Below are 19,127 nucleotides of genomic sequence, written 5' to 3' on the forward strand. Positions count from 1 at the left end.
GAGCCGCCCCGCCCGTAGCGCATGAGCGTGCGCCGGAAGTCAGGTCGCTCTCCCGGCGGCCCCTGCGCCAAGATGCCTGACAGGAGCTTCCGGCGGGGTGGTGAGAGGCTCTGGGGTGGCGGTAGGTTGGGCCCGGTGGGGCGGCGCGGCGGGCCCGGCTGTGGCGGGCGGCCGGCGGTGACGGGCGGGGTGTGGTGTGGTGTCCCTTGGCAGGGTGTGAGGCGTGACGGTCGGGCCCGGCAGAGGGTCCCGCGGAGCAGCGCGCCGCCGTGGATGAGAGGTAGGGGCCGGGGCAAGGCGGGAGGGCCCCGCGGTGCTGGGAGGGGCCTCCGCGCCGCCGCCGAGGGCCGTTGAGCTCCTACCGTGCTCCGGAAGGGCACACCTGAGGGCGGCCTTGCGACAGCGGCCGCCCCGGAGGCCGGCGGGTCGGTGCGGCGGGCCCGGTTCCCCGCGGGAGGCGCCGCCTCGGCCGCGCCGGGCCAGTCCGCCCGCCGGCCCGTATAGCCTATGTCTCCTTTACCTCAGTCTCGTTGGGAGAGAGGAGGTCCCCGAACCCGGCTGGGAGCCATGGCCGCGGTGGTGGCCAAGCGCGAGGGGCCGCAGTTCATCAGCGAAGCGGCGGTGCGGGGGAACGCCGCCATCCTGGACTATTGCCGGACGTCGGTCTCGGCCCTGTCGGGCGCCACGGCGGGGATCCTCGGCCTGACCGGCCTGCACGGCTTCATCTTCTACTTCCTGGCTTCCGTCCTCCTCTCCGTGCTCTTGGTGTTAAAAGCCGGACGGCGATGGAATAAGTACTTTAAATCCCGAAGGCCGCTTTTCACGGGGGGGCTTATAGGAGGGCTCTTCACATATGTCCTGTTCTGGACTTTCCTGTACGGCATGGTTCATGTCTACTAAACCAACTAGGAGCCACATTAGCTGCTGTGGTTTTTAATGAAGCGGGAGGACTGTTGCCAAAAGTCATCTACACAACTAGGCCAGCTTACCTTTTAAACCGTTGTTCATCGCTTGTATTGTTAATACTGTCAGTAAATTATGTCCAAGTACAAATGAATCAGTAGTACTGTTCTAATTAAACTGAATGTGAAACACCACTTGGATGCTTTCGATGAATATTTGTCTGGTGGTTAAGGAATAACTTCTGTGCCTAATTGCAGGCACAACGGTGGGTTTTGGTTAATGTAGTTACTTGTATCCTTTGCGTTTTGGATAAGACGCACCAATTACAGTCCCTTCTAGATTTGCTGCCTGTCCTTACGCACAAATACTGATGAAAGCAGCACTTTTAAAAAAATAATCCACTGACACAAGGATATACTGCACAGTAGCATGTAATTAAGTGTATGTAAAGGTTTGGTACAGAAATGTAATTGAGTTGCTAGTGCAAACATTACTTCCATGATTGCTATATATACACGCTATCAATAAACAGCATTGTCACGGGTACTTGTCACTGGCATACACAGAGTAATAAATAATTGTATTTAATCATGCTCTCGCATGTCACACACTGTGCTCCTTTTTAGTACCGTCGTGTCCTGTGAAACACAACCAACCAACCAAGTGCAGGGTCTGTACTGAACACACCTGTAAGCCCCTTGGCATTGTCTGTAACCGAACAGTGCGTTGCTGTGGTTCCGTGTGTCTCTGGCAGGAGCAGAAAGGAAAATGATTGCCCACCGTCCAGGCGGTATCTGTGCTCTTGACCTGCTTGTGCAAACGTAGCATTTGTAGACTCATTTGAACGTAGTAATTGAACTCTTGTACAACAACTGGGTTTTGTATTTTCTTCTACAAACACACACTGCTCCATCCGGGTAACTCTGTTCTTTGAATCAGTCATTGCTTCACCAGAACGCTGTAAGATATTCCCTTTTTCTGTTGTACAAAGATTTTACAACATCATGTTCTGTATTTAAAAGTATTTTACAGAAAAATCAATTTCTGGTGAAATGCAGTGTTATAAAAAAGGTGGATTTGCTACTATAAACATTGCCTCAGTGATGTTTCCTTTTGGGGGAAGACGACGATCAAGGTTTGAATTGCCTCAGTACTGTACACTTTGACGGATTCACCCCATCAGAAAACAACTGGCAGTTAACCCATTAATGGCTATGTTTTATACACCTGTACTGTTCACATACTTTCTAAACACTTAATTGACTTGTTTAGCGTAAGCATGTGTCACAAAGAGAAAGCAGTAGGTGCAACCTAAAGAACACACCTTACAGAAGAGACTTGGAGAACACTGCCCTAAAGGGACAAATTTTATTGCTGTACGTTAAATAGAAGGAAAAAGAAAGGTCAAAGAAACAAGCTCCTGAGATGGAATCTGATTATGTTTTATTAACAGCAATGGTTGTGGGAAGCATGTTAAACAGAAGGGCAATTTTCTAGGGATTTTGGGGGCCTGAAGCCCCTGAAGACTTAAATTCAGGAAGTTGCTTTTGTCATCCAACAAGAGGATGTTGTTTTGTCAAGTGGAATACTCCGTCTCCATGAGTTGTGCCTTAGCCTGATGCCACCTGTGGGGTTCACCACGTGTTTCACCACCTAGAAATTACTCAAGTAGAATTAAGCTCTGGCAGGCAGAAGCCTGGGCTGTTTTATTGGCGTGGCGGTTCTACACACGTTAACTCACGTTTGCAAGAGGAGAGACTTCTGGCACAAAGAGATGAGGCTCTGGGTGCAATTATAGCAAAGGTACACAGCTTACCCTAAAGTAAGTTCACTAACAAAGGTGAGTTTTAATTTAGAATCAATCTGTGCCTCAGAGTAACCACCTTAGAGGAGTTAAGGCGGAGTGAGTGCAGTTTGCCTTGTCCGGCTGTGTGTGACGCTCGAGCAGAGCCGCCCTCTGTCACACCACCCTCCCTACAGCTCTCCTGGCAGTACGTAAGGACGCTGCAGCAGGAATCCTTTAAATCTTGATATTCAGGGAGTGCACAGAAACACTCCATGTTTGTCACGATGGCTGCTGATCCACGGCGACCTGGCGGCATGTGCAGAACACTCTGATCAGTCTGTACCAAGCCACGGGGTGGAAGCCTTAAATGAAAGGACTAATATTTCAAAAATACTCAAATATTCCTGTCAGCTCAAGCAAATGCAAACCTTAAAAGTAAACAATGATATTCTAGAAGCGCTTTTCTGAGATTAGTTACATCCCCATATGAACATAAATTCACAAAATGGGCAGCAATGAGACTCATTTCTCTATTGAGAAACAGAGAAGCACTTGTAGTTCTTGGAAGTTACCGGAGTGCTGAAGTAGTGGACAACCATCTAACTTTTCCTCCTGTTGGTGTATGTGGAAGAACCTGGCAAAATCTGTTTTACCTGTTGGAGCTCCCCTTTTCAGTCTCTGCAGGCTGGGCACCCTACAGCTCAGGGCACTGCAAAAAACAGCAGAGGCGTTAAGTTCCCCGTCCGGATCTCCCCACCGCGAGCAATTGGTGAGTGATGCAAAAAGGACAATCCTGGGCAAACGAAACCAGGCGCTGAACAAAGGAGGGAGAACTAAGACCATCCCTGTGCCGATTCCTCCCACTGCCACGTTGCTTTCCAGTGCGCTGACCCCCTTTTCCCCCCACGCTCAACCACAAACACCCCTCTCCCTGCCTGCTGCGACCTGCTCCGTGCTCTGCAGTCTCGGTTCTCCGGGCCACCTGCACATGGAGACGGTGGGCAGCGGGTGACGTACCGGGGACCCAGCCGTGGCTGAACGGATCCTCCATTCATCGCTGCAGCAGGACCTTCTCCTGCCATTCCTGAGAGGAGCAGAGCACCTTGTCGCAGCTGCTGCGAAGGCTTTTCCCGGAGGAGCAGCATTTCTAGCCCTAACGGTGACACGCAGCGCAGTAAAAGTAACCGCCCCCACTGTGACGGGCGTTGTAGGACAATAATCCCCTTTCCCCGCACTCAGAGCTGCTGAAATGCTGCGTCTCCTTGCACTTCCCGACAAGAGCATCCCGCTGCTTTACAGCTGATCCTGCAGGTAACACGAGCGAGGGCTGGAAGCGGTGGCCACAAGCCAGTGGAGCAGGAGACAGTTGAGCCTCAGCCCTCCTCAAGATGCCAGTGGCGTTTCACAGCACGGCTCTTCACACGTGGAAGCGAAGCACAGCCCCGGGATAACGCTGGCTATGGATGTAGGTACAGATCTATCTATCAATAGATATAAAAACATTCATTCGGTGCCTTCTTTTTCCTTTTATAAAATCCTTTTATAAATCCATAGTGCTGGCACACTGTTGCAAGCTCAGGATACCACAGAACATTTCAGGGAAAGAAGGGTGGTCTTTAAGGGACTTTTTTCCCTCTGGGAATCCCGATGACAGCCAGTAGATCTGATCTGGGGTATCTCCACCACCCAGTCCTGGTGTGACTCCACACCTGCGTCGTTTCCTGGCCCACGAGTCCAGCTGGAGACCCATTGCTGTGCCTAGAGTGCACCGAGCTGGTCGGGGCTCTGGTTCCCGTTCAGTGCGGGGCTGGATAACGATTTCCTGGAACTGGACCTGAGGAAACAAGCAAAGGTGACAGACGAGGCTGTTTCTCTTGCAGGAGCAACGTGGGCAAGAGGTTCCCAGCAGGACTGTCACAAAGGCCGCCACCCTCCGTACAGCTGAAGCCCCAGCTCCCAGCTTCAGGAGGCTCTGGAGCTGCCCCAATTCCATCCCTGGTCATTACGGGCCAACAGTGCGAGGCCAGTTATAGCTCCCCCATGGCACAGCAGGTCCCTTTGCTCCCCAGCAACTGCAGCAATGAATTACGGAGAGAGGGGGGAACTTGGCTAAACTCATTTGGAGTTGGCCTTTGTTTGTTGTTTGCCATTAATGTTTACTGTGTTCCCATATTCTCCCTCTATTTCTGTCAGTCCTAACTAAAGCCATTACATTTAAACACCAAAGCCAAGCCCACTTACTTTACTTCCTCGTACTTTTTGCCTCGATAAAAGTTACTCTTTTTAATCAGATACAGCAACACCAGGTCACAAAAGAAAGCTCCCTGCAAACAGAAAGAACTTGGGGTTGATCTTTAGAGAAGAAGAGGAAGTTTTCTGCTCCCGTTAGCAATGAGCATTAATTAAGTTGTAGAAGCTGCATTTCCCTTCATGCTCCATGTAGTCTTAGGGGTATTTAGACTACATGGTACACAAATAAATGGCTTTAAGACAGGAGACAGGCACACCCCCGATGAGCAGAGTAGCAAAAACTCTACTGCAGAACCAAGCGTTCCATTTTATCCTCGTAACAGCTGAACAAGGGACCTGGGCCCCAACACGTCCCTTCAAGAAAATCCACTCACTCACCGCTCCCATGAGAGCAAGCCCCGAACCGATATTGATAATGGTGGGAATGATGTTAAATTTCCCTGCCTAAAAGAAAAAAGAACTTGGTGAAAGAACAACCTGAGAAACAAACCGAAGGGTGTGGGTGTACGCGGGGGAAGCTCCCGGTGCCTGTGGGTGTGTTGCGTTAGCAACAAACAGGCGCACCCACAGGAGATTTGCAGTGAACGATCTTGGAGGCTAAAGGTCTGCGTGTGTCTTGGATCCAACTGTCCGTGGCTGCATTTCTGAGCTTGCGTCATCCCTGGATTAGGTTTCTTTTTTCTGCAGAGCATACACATGGAAAACAAGGCTCTGGGGCATATTTACTTCTGTTGGACTCTACACGAGCCTGGTTTTAGGTAGAAAGGCTGCAGACTCCTCTGCACGCACGGTCATCTCCCTTCTTACATAGGGTCAGCTCCACCTGGATGAACAGCAGGAGCCCTTTCCTACCACAAGCCAGAGAGGCTGTTCTCGTCCCAGAGGCTCCTTCCACTGAGAAATGTCCCCCACCTCTTTTCTCTCCAGGCTCTGAAATACTCTGCCCTGGCACCTCACCTTGCCATTCACCATCACATCGAAGCGGATCCCATACGCTTTAATGAGCGTCCGGTAGTCGACCCCCTCAGCGTCCCGGTAATATTTGGCAAACCTGGAATACAACAATGCCGATTTTAACTCCATCATCTGCCCCCCACACAAGAACCCACCCGAATTCACCTCTCTCTCTTCAAACAGATCCGTTCCCCGACCACAAACAGCTCTAGTTTGACAGGCGTGTGGCTCCCCCCCTCCACTGAAGCCCCGTGCCTGGCTGGGGCAGCGCCGGGCACAGTCTGGTGCTCCTTCACCCCCGACCTCCAGCATCTGTGAGTCAAACCAGCTCAGCCCGACTGCGGTACTGCATCGTATTCTCCTCTTCACTCACCTGAAGTTGTACCCAGAAGAGACGGACTTTTCTGAAAACTTGTTATCCAGCCGGCTAAAAGAATAGTGAGGATTACATTCAGAAGGGGCTTTATCAAGATCACAGTTCCATTCAATCTGAATTCCTATCACACCACCCTTAACGAAAGAGAGAGACAGTGTGAGTTTTTTAAGCTTAAATCAATTAATTTGTCTTCAAGTTTGTCAGATGCTTGGGCAAGTTTTCCCCGGGGACAAGAACAGCTGCATTTCTGGTCACAGACACGAGCACACACATTCTGGATGGGCTGAGTTCAGTTTGTATTCGTCACATTATTCTACACACAACCCTAGCTGTCCCTGTGCTGAGGAGGAGGTTTCTCATGCCAGGACACTGATTGCATTAATTTAAGTGGCTGTAACGCACTTCAATGGGGAAGATGCTCTTTTATGCAGGGATGAGGGTCACAGGTGCAGAAGCCAGCGTGAAGCCTGCGCTCTTCTCACCCCGCGCTTCCCGGGATGCCTCGACTGGCTCCATCTCCCCGCCCTGGGCAACGCACACCGGGTCGCAGCCTGTTTGGGGCTGCAGCCCCAGGCCTCCATGCAGAAATGTGTCTGCTCCCCGCAGGGGAAGCCTCCCGGGGTGTTGTCTGAGCAGAGGAGCCCCACCGGCCTTCCAGAGTTCTGTGTTTAAATTGATGGTGTAATAATGTTGAAATTAAACAAAGAAACCCCTCTGGCAGAGCAGCCGTTTGGGCAGCCCTGAAAAACAGATAACTGACCTGAGATAATCACCTCTTCCAGAGGGCCTACATGGCCCTGCCTCCCATTCCCTGGGGACAGGATAAAAGGGACCAGTGCGACTTTAAGCACCAGCATCCCTCCACTGCTCCCTGGACAGGAGGCAGATCCCCGGGCAGTCACCAGTGCCTCTCCTCACGGCCACCCAGCAAGCGGTACGGCCAGCTGGGAAGCCACACGAGCCCGAGGGGCTCCTACCTCCAAGGCCATTTCCTGGAAGTCGCTCCCAGCCCACCGGACGATGTTTCCCAGGAGGAAGATGGGGCAGTAGGGATGCTCCATGCTGTAGCGGCAGCTCTTCAGGTAGGACTCGTTGTTGGTTGCCAGCACGTTCATCCTGCATGTCGGGAAGAGGGAGATCCACCTTGTCTCCCTCTCTGCCTGCCCGCACAGCCTGTGCCACCAAGACTGCAGAGACAAGAGCCTTCTCCAACACCCCTCACACGCAACAGAAATGGCACCTTGCCACCAGCCTTGTCACCCTGCGAGCCTCTCCACTGCTGGCCCAGGGAAAGCAGCCTGCCACACAAAAATGACCTCCAGGCCAGACGGGCACCAGGCCACCTGAATCCGGGCTCAAGAAAAGACTCACACGCAGCAGGTGGCCAGGGTGCTCCAGGGCCACCTGGCTCTCTCAAGGAAAGAGAATAAAGATGCCAGCAATGCCTAGCTGAGCCTGGAGAATAGCAAGAGCATGCTCCTGTCCACATTTCTTTATTTTGTTCACATTGTAGCAGCAAATGCAAACAAATATTTTTAAATTTGCGTTTTCCCAGCCTTGTCCAGGCACCTTCATTTTTATGGAAGAGGAGGAATATCTGGGAGCAGAAGCAGCTTGGGAACCTGCCTATGCACTAGCTGGTGGCCAGATCCATCTGCCTTAGAAGCCCTGGCGCACCCCACGCTGTAGGAGCCATCACAGACCTCATTTGGTGAAGGACAGTTTTATCCCAGTTGTGCTCTGAGAAGCTCCAAGTCCTCATTATCTCCTTGCTTCCTTGAAGCTAAAGGCCTCTCCCTGCGCCACAGAAGAGGGAATATCCACCTCCCCACCCCAACCCTCGGGCAGGAGGAGGACAGTGGAGCAAACCGAGGTTATTGGCTCTGTGACGGAGAGGACAGGGGGATCTCCGAGCACCTGCACTTACTTGGAGAACTTAAACTTGGGGAAGCGGATGGAGTTCTTGATGTAAACAGTGAAGTTTTCTGCGCTGGCAAGAAGTGGTTTCCTGGAAGAGAAGGGTTTGTTATCTGTTTTAAATCTGTACCCTGCCCACATGTTTAAACTGGACTTGCCATTTTAGAAACAGCTAGGTTTCACTCCATGGCACTAGGCCAGCCATGCCACCTTCCCCACGCTGCCAGCGAGGAGCTGGTGAGGAGCACGAGGGCTGAGGGAAGCCCTGGGAGCTGGGAACAGCCCTGGGGCAGCCAGCGAGCCGAGCAGGGGGGAGCAGAGGGACAGTCCTGCCAGGGGGCCGTGCGGAGCTCCCTCCTGCGCTGGAGCAGCCAACATTCAAGCGAGGGTGCAAGCAGAGGGAACCCAGAAACCGCCCCGAGTGACACACAAGCCAAGCAACTCAAGCTTGGAAACAGCACAGGACGGCCACGTACTTGGGCTTGGATCTTTTCTCCACTGGGCACCAGGCCAGCACCTCACAAGTCCCTCTGACGCTGTCCCTGTCTTTCAAACAACGGCCAGTCTTAACCCCTGCAGCACAGACATCACAGAAAAGGTCACACGGAGCAGCCACCTCCTCTCCTTGCCTACAGGGCACACAAAAATCAGATGCTTTTCACTGCCACCTCCTCCCTGCTGTGAAAGGGCCTCCCAGTGGGAACAACCACTCTCTTGTTGCGTCTCTGAGCAGCCCGGGGTGCTCTGGCCCAGCCACCGCAGAGCTGTAAGCAAGGCGGCAATCTTAATAAAGGATGGAAAAGAAAAGAAAGTCCCTTCCACCCTCTGTAATCAGAGATCTCTGGGGTTGTAACCTGCCTCTACCAGACACAGAGCAGGAGGAAGGACCTTTCCCTTACCATTGCCAGCCACCACTGCTTCTCCTGCCGGGCAGTCCTCGTCCTTGTAACACAGGGCGTCAGGAATGCTGGCACTCTGCAAAGCAGAAGAGGACAGAAGTGAGACCCGCGACAGGACATGAGACTCAGAGGGGTAAGAAAGTGTCGCGGATGGGGGGGTGAGTCCTCCACAGGATGGTGAGCACTGAAAAGGCGCAGCTGAAGTGGTCACTGCAGGTCGCGTGCAAACAGCTCAACAGTATCACGCCACCAGCAACACCACGGTTCAGCCATGATGTCCTGCTTTTGGGCTCTGCTCAGTCTGGAGAGGGACAGGCTGTGGAAAAACCCAGACATCACCTACCACTCACCAAGGCCAAGCAGGAGGCCACAGTGCTTCACCTTAAGAGATAACCCTACCTTTGATTTAAGCTACAAGCTCTCCGAGATCAAAATTACCCTTCCCTTGGCTGCACTCTGGGTTCATGCAGCCACTAGAGGACAGCCGCGTCCTGAGCAAGCAAGCTGCGCTCTCGGCCTGGGCCACCCCTCTGCTTGTGGCATGGAAGATGAATCACTGCTACATGGAGACCACACTCCCCGGATGGCTGGTGTCCTCCTCCCCCGGGCTCCAGCCCACTCTGAACCACATCTCCACAGAGGACATTTCAATATGACATGGAAAGACCTCATGCCTTTGGCCCGTAAGGCACGTTCTGGAAGGCAGTAAGCACCCTCCCATGTCCTGAAGGTAACGAAGGCTGGAATGTTCAGCCCTTCCCAGGATGGGGCTCTTAGAAAGTCTCCTCTACCCATAACTAGGCTGAGTCACCCCAAAGTTGTTTCCCGTGGCCTTTTCTGACCCTGAGCAATCACTGTTCTGGTCTGATCTCCATCTGGGCAGATGTCCAACACCTTCAACTAAAGTCAGCAAGACTCTACATGATCAGTGCCTCTGGGAATTAAGACAGCTGAACCTCCCAGGTTTGCAGCAACCAGTCCGATTTTCCCAACTGAGATATTGCACTACAGAGAAAAACCGTTCGCCTTCCATCCTTCCTGCGTTCGTTGCTCCCCAGGTGTCCTCTGTCAGTTCTTACCCCCAGTTTTGTAGGGGTCGGGGGGCCAAGGGGCTCAGTTCTTCCTACCTCAGGACACGTGGCTTGCCTCTGGTTTGGGGTCACGATCAGATTCGTCATGACAAAGAAGACGCTTTCACCCTAGGATAAATAAAGTAAGCAGGAAGGGTTAGAAAACCAGTTTTACTCTTAAAGTACCTGTTACAAGGAGGATGCAGTTCTCTGCAGGCCAGTACCACCTCCCTCTCTCCTGATGCTTTTTAGGCTGAGATACAACAGTGCCCTTTGGGTGGATGTTTGTTTGGATGAGGCTGGTGGGTCTCTGTGGTTTTAAGGGTTCTGCTTCAGAGACTGTGTTAAATGGGCGAGCAGGACTGCCGAGCCTTGCCCCGCTGGCTGCTCCACAAGCACTTGTCGGCTTTTTCCATAAGGACACGGTGCCCGGTCAGGGATGAAAGGCCCCGTCCCGTGCAGAGCCGTGGGTGTTTGTTCTCAGCCAGGGTCAGGCTGTTAGGAGCCCGTGCTCACGGAGCAAGGCAGCAGGGCACAGCGCAGGAGCAGATTTAGCACAACACCGTGGACATGCGACAAAACAACACAGAGTAAGAGAGAGAACACACATCCCTCTGTTGAGCCATTGGGATGACTGTCTGAGACATGCAAGGAGAGACTTGACTGCATCTTCACCCCTAAAACCCTTATTTCTGGCAGTGTAGTGTTTCCTCTGTATTTAGGCAAAGCCCCAATACGCCTGGCTGACTCCTCTCCTGGAGCCTCTTTGCACACTTCCAGCTTCTATTTGGTCCCTTCCCCACATTCAGCAAAAAGTTGAAATAGTTAACGTTTGCCCTGAATGTTTTCCCTTTAACAACCACCCCCCAGGGGTCTAACGCCACGGCGGTTGCTGGAGGCTGATGCACCGGGGCGCAGGGGGGCAGGCTGCAGCCGTGCGGGGTTCAGTGTTGTAGCCTCGTGGCCCAGCCACGTTTGGCTTCGTGACGCCACAGCCCAGACACCTGCACTGCAGCGCGCACCAGCCCAGAGGCAGAGCTGGATTCTTTACTCACACTACAAGCCTCCCAATAAGCCACCTGGCAGCAACAAGACCACTGAGTCACAGGAGAAACATCCGACAAGTTAAAATCCCAGTCAGCGTCACCATTTCCTTGCTGGGTCTGCGCACCAGCCACCCGCTAAGTGTCCTGGGGCCTCCACACAGCTTGAGCAAGAGGCGTTGCAGACACGCTGCCCGGCCTTCCTGCTGCACAGCACGCGGCCGTCTGAGACCCACAGCTCGCACCGAGGCTTGGACTTAAAATTGGTGGAGACGCAGAGCACAGACACGCAGGTCTGAGCAAACACAGGCTGCAGCAGGAGGAAGGTGAACCCTTGTTCTTACGTACAGACAAGTGAATTGTTCAATTTACCGCTTTCTGCCCCTTGCCAGCACAAGACCTTGATTTTCCCCTCACGCCTTCCCATGCGCATGTGGTGGACACCAGCAAGGGCAAGCACAAACAGCCCCTGGCAAGCACAGCTGGGCAATTCCAACCTGGTGCTGAGTCACATCTGCTGCCATCTCTTCCCCTTCGGCATCAGCTACGCATCTCGCTTTGGCCGAGCCAAGGAAGCAGCAAGGCAGGTTTAGCCAGACACATTTCAAGCAACCCATTACTCAAATCGCACCACATTTTCTTCCCACCTCCCACCCGCCCTGGGCTGCCCCGTGCACGCCTGCTCTAGCCCAGGGATGGAGGCAAGCGGACACCTTGCTCAGCTGAGCAGTCCCACTGAAATCCACAGGACTCCTGCCGCAAAGGTTCTGCTCGCCAAGTGGCACGGGCCTTTGCGAGAGAGACGAGACTGCTTTGATATTTGCTGGAAAGACCTAAGAGAAGGCACAGCATTGCTTTCTTGTAGCCCACCTCCTGCTTATTCATAGAAAAAGACCTGGATACATCACTTCAGCCTTTCCCCCAGCAACCGCGCTGGAAGATGGCCGTTCTGGCTGAACGGCAGAGACAGCACCAGTGGGGTGATGCCAACCTGTGGAGGGATGACGTAGTCTGCAACATCCCACAGCCTTTCGCCCAGCTCCGAGGTGTTGGTGAAGGCTACCCCTTTCAGCTTGGTGATGACAGAGCTCTGGAGGGATGTGTCTGTGTCCTGATAGCCTTTCTTGACAACAAACACCCACCTGCAAAGACACAGCAGGCAGCGGCGTTAGCAAGCGGGGTCAGGGAACAAGTAAGCCAGGGAAGATTTGCACCAAGGCCAAACACAGTTCAAGGGCAAATCAAAACACGCCAATGACACCAAACCCTCTGCAACTGCTACTACAAATTTAGAACAAGCTCTTTGACACAAGTTGCAGGTATCTACAGCACTGGAGAAAGAGTCGGGACCAAGACCACACACAGGGAAAGGTGTAATAACTGGTCACGGGGTAAAAAAACCAAACTTTCCACCTCCCTGCCCTGTGCTGTGCTTGGCAACCTCGATGGAAAGAGCGGGGGGCAGGGCTCTGTGCTCCTCATGATGAAAAATAATATAAGCTTTTGCAAGTTGCAGTGAAGAGTGTAGTTGGTTTCGCCAACACATGACTCACTCCCATTTTAGCAGCCTGCCATTAGGCTACCAGCCCAGCCGCAGACCATGGCTGGGGAGACGCAGGTGAACTGAATATCACCAACAGGAATCTGTAGGGAATATTCTCAGCTGGATACAGCGTGACGGTAACGACCTGAAGAAGCTGAGGGTGGCAGGGCAGTTTTGGGGGAGGGATGCAGGCTGGAGTGCACTACTGCAGGCAGGGGGGAGAGCAGCCACCTCGGGCTGAGCAGCACCGACAGACGCTGCCCTTCACCTGCTACTTGTGACAAACCTGATTAACAACATTCCCCATCCCTGTGAAGTTTCCTACTTTCCTCTTTTCCCAAGAACAACATTTTTCTCTCCCAGGAGGGCTCAAAAGCAGACCCTTACCTTTGCCGTGGTGAATCCGGGAGGAAATGGTGGCTATGTACAAGAAACAATCTGGAGGGGTTCGATGCCCAGAACCCCCGAGGCAGCCTCTGAACAGGTATGGGTACGTAATCAAGCAGTCAGACATCAGACTAACACTAACGACCTCTGCGACACCCTGTGAGCCCCCAGCCACAGAGGAGTCACTGCAGGACCACTGGTGACAGGGACAAAGGGCTGCAGAAGGCAGCAGATGCCTAGGGAGGAAAACCGCCCGTATGGCCCAGGCAGTCTCTGAACGCTCACGGTCACTGGCCGTGCTGTACCCCTCTTGGACGGAGGATGTGTCCCCAGCAGTGTTATCGACAGGATTCCTCCTGTAGCAGCTAATACATGCCAGACTGCTGAGACTTCGTCTCTGCCCTGCTAACTAAAGCGGGCTCTGGAACTGTACACCTCTCTATAAATAAACCCAGCGCGTAAAAATGACTCTGCTATATTTAATCAGTGAAAACACGAGGTGCGAGAAAGGTGAAGGGACTCAGAAGCACAGGCAGTGAGGGAAAGATTTACAAATCACATTCTGCAGAGCCTCAGAAACTCAGGAAGGAATGGCACAGGCATCACATAGGCGGGATAATTCCAGGTTTGAGCCTGCAAGGAGCACTGCTGTGTTTGTTACGTGTCAGTGTGAGCAGCTTCTTGCAGAACTGGGCCTTTTCTCAGAGGTGCTCCAGCTATCTCCACACCAACCCTCCCTGCTCTGAAATAAATGCAAGGCATCCGACTTTCACGCCGCCTCAACCTCCACAATCCTGGCTGCTGCAGCCCACTCCGGCAAAGAAATCTGCCACTTTGTGCTCGGTTCCCTCCCGTTTAGACTCGAGCGTGTCATGCAGACGTGCAGATGAGACAGGTTTGTCCCAGGGCTCAGCAACCGTGGCCATAAATGCTATTGTTTCTAATGTGTTACCCTTAGGTGTTAAGGATTGGCACCATTCCCACCAAATACAGACATAAAGGCGTAAATAATGCAGTACAAAGCCATAGTGCTATCTGATCTATTTTTAACCCTACATTAATCTGGAAGGTAGAGCTGAATCTAGCAATCCCTAGCAGGTGAAAAATCAGATATAAGTCTATTAGACATTACAAAACCCAGCTCTATAAACAAACATAATGATCTGCATTAAAATCCTAAGGCATAGCAAGCTGTCGCCGTGTGCGGAGTATCCTACATTAATTTTCATCACAAGGCAGCAAGCAAACGCAACCGAGGCAGTACGCGAAACGCAGGGTGATTCTTACCCCACCAGGTAAGCCAGAATGGAGAGCTGCACCACTCGATAGAGAATCCCCACCTTCTTGTTCTTCGCGATGACGTATTTCTCCGTTTTATAATCAAAAAGCGACAGAAATAAACCCTTCCAAGCCACCTGCCCCATGCTCCCGGCTCACTCGGCAGCGGTGGCTGGAGCAGGCGGCAGCGCCCGCAGCTCGCATTATCCACACGTGCCCCGCATGGAAACCCGACACACCAACCCCTTCGCAGCCAGAGCCTGGTCTCCTCCTCCCGGCAGCCGCGCTCGGGACAGAAACCGGCAGCTGCGCTAACACGAGGTCCTCCCGTAGCTGCTGCCCAGCTAATTCATCCTCTGGGGAAGCCCCCGCGCCTCAGCCTTGCTCCCGAGCTTCATTCTCTCCCCTACGGTCACAAGCTGTTTATAGTGAAACACGCTCTAGCATGAAGCCATGTTGCAGCATCCAAGGTGACAGCGCTATAGTCTCTCACTATTAAGTATTAATAATTTTCTTCAGCCTTTACGTGATGGCAAAGCACCTGGTTAAATTTCTAATTTCTTAAGCGTTTGCAGGAGCAATGAGAACTTGGGTCCTTACCAGACACCCAAAATACCTGCCTGGTTACTACATCTTCCCACCAAAAAAGCCCCAACAACTTAAGAAACTAAAAAATGAATTATTGTGGGGTTAAGGGATCAATCGCCATCACGTCTCACCCAAATGCAGAGCGAGTGCTGAGCTAGGCACATACAGATACAGAACACCGAAACACCAAAGGGAGAGGAACAGTTTAACCCTGACGGAGGGAAGAGGTGTTTGCTAGGCAGTGGCGCAAGAGATGACCCCAGTCTCACAGCGGCATTTGCGTGTGCGAGGACATGAAACGATCGTTACTCAAACCAGGAAAGGCGGACACTGTCTCCTGGCTAAGGAGGGAACAGAATGAGCTCCGAGGTGGAAAATGAAGTAAGCCAGGACCTTCCAGCAGCCTGGCTGAAAGAGTTAACCTACCTCAGCAAGGGGAGATCCAGCAGCAAGCTGGGATCCCAACTGGAGTATGCCCGTTCCAGGGGGATCCCTCACTGTGCAGGAGATGTCTCCCAGGGGGTTCTTCTGGGATGGGACTGCTCGTAGGCTGACTCTATTAGAGTCCATCAGAGACATGAGGGGGTATATCAGGCATAAAGCACAGGGTTTACTGCGCTCACGCATGAGCACCTCATTAGTTCACACCTGGGCACCTAATTAACTCACGGGGCTTTGTCAGGACCGGAAGGCTCTTGGGATTACACAGTATGGAAGTGTGACACACGCTCGAGCACAGGTCAGGAGAGCGGGTCACGCTATGGAGGCGGCAGGCAGTGCAGCGAGGTGATCTGCTCCAGACACACACCTCTGCCCTACGCAACTCAGAGAATCGTTCTCAAGAACTCAGGTTTTATGAAAATTTTATCCTTCATCCTCTTTAAATTCCATATAAAATTTAAACAGATGGATCAGATTTTTTAATGAGTATGTGACAAGGCTGCTCCAAATCACAAGAGAATCACAAACAGTGTAATAACGAACAAAACGCTATCCTCAAAATACCTCATTTTGTCCCTCATCCTACAGCCATCCCTAGAGTTTCCTTCTGCAGAGCGAAGCAAACCTTTCTCCAGCAACTGCAAAACCAGAGCAGAAACATGCCCGTGGCCTCCTTTTAACCCGGCGGCTGCTGCGCTCCCTGGCTCCGGCCCCGCGGCCGGCAACGGCTTCAGCGTGTGGCCCTTTCACGAGGGGCTCCTGGGCGACGGGCAGGCTGCCCCCCGCTCCTGCACGCCCCCCGGTCGCTCCTCTGGCTGAGGGGTAGCCCCAGTCCTTCTCCCAGACTCTCAGCACAAGCAAAGGGCTGGTCTTGCTCACCTCTCCCACTCCTCATGTCCCCCCCTTTCCCTATCTGCACACCGCTCACGGGCAACCCCACTTTATCTCCCAAAACACGCTGGCTGCTCCCCAACACCCCCCTGGAGCCCTGTTTCTCACTCAAACAACTGGAGCTCATGGTTTCCCTTTTCCTCAAACGATATTTGGGCATTGTATCCACTCCTCCTTACCAGATGCCTACAGACCAGACTGTCACTACTTCCAGCCTTAAAGATCCCGTGTGAAAGCCCGAAGCACAAATAAAAAGTCTTAAGACATATAATAACCAAAGGAGACAAAACCCTCCAAGCAAACAACCTCTGGAAGGAGAAAGGAGACCACAGTGGCCCATGAGGCCAGAACTGTGTAAGGAAGAAAGGCAGGCTCAGCATATCTTCCCTTGCTGTTGTCCCTAAATGTCCCTTTTAACTTTGTTCTTTAAGGCATCATCCCCATTGCCCAGACCCCAGAGCCAAGCTGGGGCTGGGCACAGGGAGACTCACCCAGCTCCAGGAACGGGAGCTGTATGGAGACAGGAGCATCCTAAAGGAGCCACCACCTGATCGTCTGCCCAGTCTGCTCCTAGACGCGACACTTTGCGAGCACAAGCCGCTGGGTGACAGCCAAGCACCATTTCTGACCATGGGTCTGGGTCCCACAAGAACCAGGACACCATCTGCTTGTCCTGGCCCTGCTGGAACTGCTCCAGGGACAGGAGTAAACAGCGAGTATATCCCTTGTCTCAGGACCACCTCCACCATCGCTCCTGCTGCACTAACACCACCCAAACCCACGGACAAACAAAGTATTAGTGCAAACAAGTTGGCCCTTGGTGGTGTCTATAGACACCCCCCTCTCCATCCCCATCTTATCTGTCTGGGTGACAGATAAGAATAAAATCAGACCAAGAAACCTGCTAACAGTTAAGCAGTGTGTTGCCTCCTGGCCTGGTTTTACTTACTGGCACAAGCACAGGTCTGCTAGGAGTTTTTGTAATTATTTTCCAGGTCAATTAATGTGAGAAATGATTTACACAGGTTAGAGAAAAGGTTCCTTAGAGTGAGAAGTGTTCCCGCTATAGGTGTGACCTGAAGATGTCAACCAGGTTTGATCACTGAAAAGAAAAAAAAAAAAAAAAAAGAGGACATAAGGACATAAAACTGATACTTATCTTGGTTTTTTAGAGCCATCAAGTAGAAGCACAGTTGCAATAGCTGTTTTTGAATAAACAGCTACAATTTGTACCAAACGTACCCCAGAATACTCTGACAGGCTGACAATGCTGTTGCTGGCATGTTCTTAGAGATATTGTTCTTATCACCTTCTAGTTTTCACAACCCAATTTTTTTTCTTGCCTGGAAATCAAGATTACTGGTGTGTTTCTCAAAGTATCTGTGGGTTGTTCAAACAGAGGCAGTTTCATTCCCCGGGGGGAGTAAATAACCTAACAAAATCTAATCATCAAAGACAAAAAACAGTCTTTTCTCTTAGTCCTTCTCAAGGGACAGAGGCTGGATCTCTTCTGCAAGATATCTCCCTCCTTGAGTCCAATATTTTGAATTTCCCATGGAAAAAAACCAGTTCTGCTCCTTTCCCATGAGGGCTATTTGCTCAGTCTGGGAATTCTCCCAGGGAGGATTTCTCCTCTGGTACCGAAACTCTCCCTTCCTCTCTCTCTGTTTTTATCCCTGACATGTTACACCTATACGTGCCTCCTCATGCTGCTGGCAGTAATTGCTCTCTCATTATTCACACGTAGTCACAGGACACACGTCCCTGTCTGCCCAGGCAGCTCCTCATCGACATTTCCCCCCACCTGCCAGTAGCTCTTTGGTGCGAAGCTGCCCCAGAGCGGAACTCAGCCCAGTCACGAGCCCATAACTGCCACGTAAAGCAACTGTGGAAACTAAACTTGAGACCCCTGCCCTTACATGGTGGCATTTGAAACACCGCGAGGTCACATCTGTCTCTCTACGGTACTGTAGCACAGAAACATTCCAAGATCAGCCCAATAATATCTTTAAATCGGGCCCAAAGCAGACGGCGTGCTTTCCCGGCACTGGCAGACAGCCCTGGCCAGTACAGGCGTGATTCAAGAGAGACTGATGGAGGTGCCTGTTTTAGGCACTTGTCTTGCTCGCTTCCAGTTCCAAACGAACCCCCTCTCGAGACATTAATTCTCCCCGTGACCCCCACGCCGCCCTTTACTGAGCTATCCAGTGCAAGAGAAAACACGGGCTCCCACCCGCAGGCCGGCTGACTCATCAGATGCCGAGACATCTCTGAAGCACTGGAAACGCTCCTGCAGCAAATGCCTGAGTGATGCAGATGCATCATCCTTCAGAAACAGGCGCCAGACCAGTTACTGAAATAGAAAGGAGATGAGGAGCAGAGGATGTAAATAGGAGATAAACTATTTTGGCAAGGAAACGAACAGTGGAAAAGGCAGAGGTCAGCACTCTCCATTAGTGGTTTTTTCTCATAGTATCATACTTGTAGGTCAACACCTAAAAAAAAATAATGAGCGGAAGAGTTGAACAGGTTGAAGTTGCTTTTAAACCACAGCTCATGCACATGGAAATAAGTAACATCAAACATAAGCTGCTTTCTGAAGCTGATGGGTTTGGCCGCAAGAACAAAGAAACGTGTGAGCAGCCTGCAGAGAAAAATGCTCCATTCAGCTTCTGTTTTAATCCTCATTGTGACTCTGCAGTGTAAATAAGAAGCAGGCTGCCACTTGACAATGAAAAATTGACAAAAATCAGCCTTTTCTCCTCCTAACTAGCACTACTGCACACCCAGATGCAATGGAA

At 51.9% G+C, this 19,127-nt stretch overlaps 2 protein-coding genes across 11 annotated transcripts; one reads left to right on the plus strand and one right to left on the minus strand.

Annotated features, from left to right (window-relative positions):
- The first annotated feature begins 21 nt into the window (after nucleotides 1–21).
- EMC6 (ER membrane protein complex subunit 6) lies at nucleotides 22–1,993 on the plus strand. Of its 4 annotated transcripts, none has more exons than XM_054209349.1 (3): nucleotides 22–100; nucleotides 214–280; nucleotides 526–1,993. In XM_054209349.1, exon 3 carries the CDS (start codon nucleotides 568–570, stop codon nucleotides 898–900), a length of 333 nt encoding a protein of 110 aa, XP_054065324.1. In that variant the 5' UTR covers nucleotides 22–100; nucleotides 214–280; nucleotides 526–567; the 3' UTR covers nucleotides 901–1,993. The 4 variants fall into 4 exon arrangements, with proteins under 4 accessions (XP_054065324.1, XP_054065323.1, XP_054065325.1 ...); XM_054209348.1 differs by having other exon boundaries at nucleotides 39–121; XM_054209350.1 differs by lacking the exon at nucleotides 214–280 and having other exon boundaries at nucleotides 45–100.
- Nucleotides 1,994–2,329: 336 nt separating this feature from the next.
- Nucleotides 2,330–17,008, minus strand: P2RX5 (purinergic receptor P2X 5). Of its 7 annotated transcripts, none has more exons than XM_054209328.1 (12): nucleotides 16,818–17,002; nucleotides 12,190–12,340; nucleotides 10,165–10,284; nucleotides 9,086–9,161; nucleotides 8,663–8,759; nucleotides 8,197–8,277; nucleotides 7,247–7,385; nucleotides 6,267–6,403; nucleotides 5,897–5,990; nucleotides 5,318–5,383; nucleotides 4,931–5,013; nucleotides 2,330–4,523 (listed from the first exon to the last, which is right to left on the minus strand). In XM_054209328.1, exons 1-12 carry the CDS (start codon nucleotides 16,988–16,990, stop codon nucleotides 4,448–4,450), a joined length of 1,293 nt encoding a protein of 430 aa, XP_054065303.1. In that variant the 5' UTR covers nucleotides 16,991–17,002; the 3' UTR covers nucleotides 2,330–4,447. The 7 variants fall into 7 exon arrangements, 6 of the variants coding, with proteins under 6 accessions (XP_054065303.1, XP_054065306.1, XP_054065308.1 ...); XM_054209331.1 differs by having other exon boundaries at nucleotides 10,213–10,284; nucleotides 16,818–16,999; XM_054209333.1 differs by lacking the exon at nucleotides 16,818–17,002 and adding an exon at nucleotides 16,000–16,142.
- Between the last annotated feature and the right edge of the window lie 2,119 nt (nucleotides 17,009–19,127).

The sequence above is a fragment of the Rissa tridactyla genome, chromosome 7, assembly GCF_028500815.1.
Source record: "Rissa tridactyla isolate bRisTri1 chromosome 7, bRisTri1.patW.cur.20221130, whole genome shotgun sequence".
In the NCBI taxonomy this organism is placed as follows: domain Eukaryota; kingdom Metazoa; phylum Chordata; class Aves; order Charadriiformes; family Laridae; genus Rissa; species Rissa tridactyla.